This window comes from Arachis ipaensis, chromosome B06, assembly GCF_000816755.2.
Source record: "Arachis ipaensis cultivar K30076 chromosome B06, Araip1.1, whole genome shotgun sequence".
Taxonomy (NCBI): domain Eukaryota; kingdom Viridiplantae; phylum Streptophyta; class Magnoliopsida; order Fabales; family Fabaceae; genus Arachis; species Arachis ipaensis.
This window is the reverse complement of record NC_029790.2, coordinates 14,717,209-14,723,152: the sequence shown is the minus strand read 5'-3', so window position 1 is coordinate 14,723,152 and position 5,944 is coordinate 14,717,209. Positions and strand designations below refer to the sequence as shown.

At 34.1% G+C, this 5,944-nt stretch overlaps 1 protein-coding gene across 1 annotated transcript; it reads left to right on the top strand.

The window, feature by feature from the left end:
* On the top strand, positions 4,957–5,933 carry LOC107645841 (probable transcription factor At3g04930; the record flags this gene model as incomplete). Its single annotated transcript, XM_016349967.2, is given in 1 exon segment — positions 4,957–5,933. A coding segment is annotated over 1 exon segment (707 nt), but the record flags the coding sequence as incomplete, so codon positions are not given.

Below are 5,944 nucleotides of genomic sequence, written 5' to 3'. Positions count from 1 at the left end.
GGTTATTGTTTAACAAAAAGGAATCGTTTATTATTATTATTATTATTTAATTAATTAAATAAATATCATTAATCATTTCTGTCTTACGTGTGTGTATATATATAACTAATAATAGAATTCGAAAATTTTCACAATTATATTCCACTATACGCTAGTTGTCATTCAATAAATAATAACGTAAGTTTTTGTAATCTTTTTTTGGTACAACACTTGAATTTTATATTATTTTTTTATTACCATTATAGCCCAGTACCAAATTTTCAGTATGGCCCAAATATGTCATTTGGTTAACCACATATTATATCTAATAGCTAGTCCAAGAAAAAATACCTAATAGGTTGCTGCAAGGAACGGGAGACATTTTTTTAACAAGAAACAGAAAGATAGCCCACTAGTTACTCCATGATAGTCAATGAGATCAATAGTCACGTGTTGCACAAAGACGTCATCACATGTTTATTTTATTTTTGCTATCAGCACCATAAAAATTTTCTTAAAGAAAATGAGTCTGGCTTAATGATTTTTTGGTCATATAATCATATTACAACAGGATAACAACACTCATCACTCACTCACATTACATAGTCATGTCATATGACATAAGTCACATAACACTAAAAATTCTCATTCACAATTGGTCGTTAGCATTTGCATGTCCTAGCATGCTACGTTCAAAACAAAATTTGTGAATCCCTTCATAATTCCTCTGTGTCACACTTCATTATTAGACTGTTGGCCAATAAGTGGTTTTGTTAAGTCAAGTTTTAGATAGGCTTGATTTGGTAATTTTTTTTAAATATAATTTTTTTATTTTGTGTTTAATAAATAAAAAAGATCATGTATTTGTATTCGTAATTTTTAAAAGATCGAATACTTTTTAAAGTACATAAAATCAGGGACAAATCTAAAAATATTATCATGGGGCTAATAACATATATAATATTAAAATATTATGCAAAAAATTATGTAATGTGAAATGTATTACAAAAATATATTGATAGATGGTGCACGAAATTGTGATCTCAGGCAACGGCGCCAAAAACTCTGTACGCACGTCTTAATAAATTGTTTTTCATTCACAACTTCGATACAACTAACCAGCAAGTGCACTGGGTCATATCTTTTATAACATTTTTAAATTTTAAAAACTATTTTAACAAAAATACTCAAGGCGACCCCAAGCGAGGAACTGCCACGCTGGACGAGGAACGGTGTTATTCAACAATTTCAGGGTGCTGTCACTATTTTATGGAAATTTCTATGCGATCTCATCACAAATAAAAAAATAGTGGAGGAAATTATAGAAGAGCCTTGGCCCTTGGGCATGGTGGCCAGGCCTTTCACTTGGTATAACAAGCGTAGAGGAGATGATGTGATTCAAGAGAGATTGGACCGAGTACTTTGTGGCATTGGCTGGATGATTAGTTACTTAAATTCAATTGTTCTCCAATTATCAAAATTAGGTTCTAATCATGCATCGTTATTGTTAGACACAAATTCACCCATTGAAAAATCCAAAAGAAGATTTAAATTTCAGAAGAGATGGGTAGTCTAATCCTGAAATTAGGCAAATTATCAGTGACGTATAGAGAGAGCATGTGAAAGGATCGACCATGTTTATTTTGTTTCGTAAGATTAAGAAATGCAGGCACAAGCTACTCCAATGCCAACAAATCACAACAGCACCTCGAAAAAGAAAATTGAGCAGCTACAAATGCAGCTTAAAGAAATGAGAATGGTGACTCATGGTGGAGCTGAATGCTGTGTTTGGTTAATGGGCTGAAGAGAATAACACATAAACATAAATACATAATTTTTTTTGGTTTATTTAATAAATAAAACACAATACAATACATAAATCATAATTATATTAAAATCTCAATATTATTTTTCTTTTTCATTATCAACACATCAGTAACCTCACATCCATGGTTCCCATTTTAATTTGTTATTTTTCTTCTAAAATTAGTGCCGTGACTACCAATATTTTCAACAACTTAAATATAAAAACAACAAAATCTATATATAAATTATTATAAAAAAATTTAAAAATAAAAATAAAATAAAAAAGTTATGGAAATGGCTATGTCTTATCCAAGAGATGATGGTGGTGATGTCTTCTTTTCTAAAGAGAGACTAGATTTGCAAGAAGATGACTTGGAAAACACCGTGAATGACTTGAATACGAGGGAGGGAGGGAGAGACATGTTGTCATGGGAGAGAAGGAAAAGAGAGCATGTTGGTGAGAATGAAACGGTTGTGAGAATGAGGGTAGATTTGGATAATTCACAAAATATTAAAGGTAAAAATGAATAAAAAATTTGTGTCGAACATAAAAAATTTGTGTCTCAATTTTTTAAAAGTGTATGTCTATTGTGTATAATAGTGTACTACTATGACCTTTAAAAAATTGTCTTTTCAACCAAACAGTAGACGTGTGTCACCATATTTATATATTAGATGGACACACCCACAAACTAGACACTATCTAATGAATTTGAAAAGATAATTAGAAATAACTTATCATAAAGAGGAGCAATATTAGAAGGCCAAATCAAGAGTTAAATAGTACCTAGTGAGAACAGAATGACAGCTAAACTTTTTCAGAATTACTAAGATATTATCAATAGTGATGTTTGTCGGGAAATTCAAAGTTTTTTTTCAGGGATTCAAATTCTCAAGAGCTTTAGTCACAGTGTCACACCCAAATCTGCTTGACTCTAAAGTTTCAGATACTAATCCTATGAATCGAGACCAATTACTCTCTGAAAGTTTCATATACTAATTCAGAGAATGATGACTAAGTTAATAAGTCTTAACTAGAGTCCTTTTGTTAAGGAACACCTAATTTTAGATAATATCCTTATTGCATATAAATGCATGCATTATTTGAAAACAAAATACATGGTGTGGATTCGAAAATTTTTGTTAAACTTGATATAATTAAAGTTTATGGCAGAGTTAAACGAAAATTTTTATGGTTTATCTTAGATAAACTTAGTTTTTATTTGAATTGGTTGGATTTGGTAGTTAGCTACCACTATTTCTTATTCTGTCATTACAGAAAGTCAACCTTTAGAATTCTTTAGGGCAAATAGAAATATCCGACAAGAAAATTCTTTATCTTCCTATCTTTTGTTATTATGTGTAGAAGAACTCTCCTTCTTGCTACATAAGACAAAACAAAATAGTTCAATCTAAAAAATACAAGTGACTAGGCATTGTCGTAGGATAAATCATCTATTATTTGTTGACGATTCCATTCTGTTTTGTAAGGCTAATATAGATAACTCTATTAACATTCTTAATCTACTAGAATCCTACAAAATCGTTAGTTACAATAGGTTAATTTAAATAAATTAATTGTATTTTTTAATAACACTACCCAACTTATTCCGCATGTAACCGGCAAAAACACCAAATATAGAATATATTAGTACACAAAACAAGTATTTTGACATTTTTTTTACTATCTTTAAATCGAAAAAAGCAACATTTAGTTTGATTAAAGAAAAAGTTCAGAAGAAGGTTTCAAGGGTGGAAATGAAACCTATTATCAGCAGGAGAAAGACATGTATTACTAAAAATTATTGGTAAAACTGTCTCTATTTATATTTTATCATGTTTTAGATTGCCATATAAATTAATTACAAATATTCATAATATCCTCACATAATTTTGGTAGAGACAAAAAGGATCAGAAGACGAATGATATGAATTAGCTTAAACACAATAACTAGACATAACTTAAACGGTAGATTAGAATTCAAAGACTTAAAACCTCAGAATCTAACATTACTAAATAAATAGTTTTAAAAAATTGTATAACAACTAAATTCTCTTCTAACCAGAATATTAAAAAAAATATTACAAATACAGTAATTCTTTGAGAGCAAAAATAGGAACCTCACCTTCGTGAGTTTGAGAAATCTACTAAAAGAAGAAATGTGATTGAAAAAGGAATCAGCTGGAGATCTGGAACCATAGCCTTCTCTTAGACCTAGTAGTGGGATCAACAACCAACAGCTTCTCCAAGTGGTGGTCAACAGTATGCAAATCCTTCGAACAGCCACCAACAGAACCAATCATCCCCAATTACTTGTGATTCTGCTATGGAATTGGAATATATGAAAAGAAAGAAACTCGTAGGTTTTTTAAAAAAATCAGGCGATGGTGACCTCCTCAATATGCCTACTAGTTGAGTTATTGAAGTTTCTTTACTTTTCTCTCTTTTAGCTCTGACAAAATTTTTTCTCTCTTTAATTTTTACTACTTTCTTTTCTTCTATTATAAAGATATATTTGAGATAATTTCCTCTTTTATTGTGGTCCTAGTGTATAGACATCTGTAAATCTTTCTTAATTAATGGAAGTTTAACTGTCTTGAAAATTAAAAAAAAAAACCCCCCACGTGCATACATGGGATAGACTTTGTAGAGGGGGAAAAGGCACAAGAGATGGAAGTTGCTTGGTAATGTACATACTGAATTGAACACGTTAATGGGATTGGTTAGCAGCAAATAGGAAGAAAATGAAATACGTGAGTTTCAAGGCATCAACAAACAAGTAGCTGGACACAGATAGAGAGCACACAATTAGCCATTTGCCCATTTAGTCCCCCAAATTTCGGTGCTGCTATGCTAAATAGTGAAGTTTCAAGTTTGAGCTCAAGGAGGTGTAACTAGAACTAGAAAGAAAATATACAGGGATCAACATTCAATACAGTATACCACATTCAACACAGTATACCTTTTTTACGGGATTTTTGTTTTAGTTTTTCATAGTATCCCTTAATCCGACAAAATCTGTCGTAGATCTAAGATGCATTTAAGAGTCTGTTGTTAGCCACTAAATTACTGTATACACAAAATAAAATTTAAATTTAAATAAACTCAACACTCAACCAATAAAGTTGATTACCTTTCTTACGGGATTTATTTATTTATTATTGAAAACGGACTCTTACACCACCTAAAACAGGTCTGTGGATTTAAAAAAGGAAAAACATACGGTAGGTTGGTCCACCACCTAAACCGAAGCGACTCTTACACAATTTCAATTGCTAGATACCACCAAAGGGCGGTCAGTCAGTCAGTCCAACAATAACCAAAACCAAAACCGAAACCGAAACCCGTGAGCCCACTTCACTCTTCGGCTTTGGCTTCGCCTAACCAAACTCCTTTCACTCTCCCTTTCTCTTTCTCTTTTCTCTGCTTTCTCTCTCTGAATGATGGCATCGGAGCAACACGACACCGTTTTCCCAGACGAAGACATGGACGAAGACGACGAGGAGTCCCAAGAGGACGAAGAAGAGGAAGACATCGATGACGACGACGTTTTGCCAGACGACGAAGAAAACGAGCCCTCTCCCTCTACCTCGTCCGCTGCCCTCGCCGTCACCGTCGCCGTTCCCTCCTCCGTCATCCCCAACGGCGAAAAGGCTCCAATTTCAACCCCCACTGCCAACGCGGCCACCACCGTGGTCGTTGCCCTCGAAGGCAGCTCCTCCGATCCGAAACGGCAGCAACAAATCGAGGAGAAGAAGCCGCTCGACGATTCACGGAGGCTGTTCCAGCGGCTGTGGACGGACGAGGATGAGATCGAGCTTCTGCAAGGGTTTCTCGAGTACACATCGCAGCGAGGTTCCTCTCACCACAACGACACTGCTTTGTTCTACGACCAAATTAAGTCGAAGCTTCAGCTGGATTTCAACAAGAACCAGCTTGTGGAGAAGATCCGGAGGTTGAAGAAGAAGTACCGCAACGTTCTCAACAAGATTGGTTCCGGCAAGGAATTCAACTTTAAGAGCGCTCACGATCAAGCCACCTTCGAGATTTCACGCAAGATCTGGAGCAACTTGGGTCCAGTGGCTGATAATGCCTTGGACGACGACGAAATCAACCTCAATCCCAATCCTAACCCTAACCCTAACCTTAATTTTACCT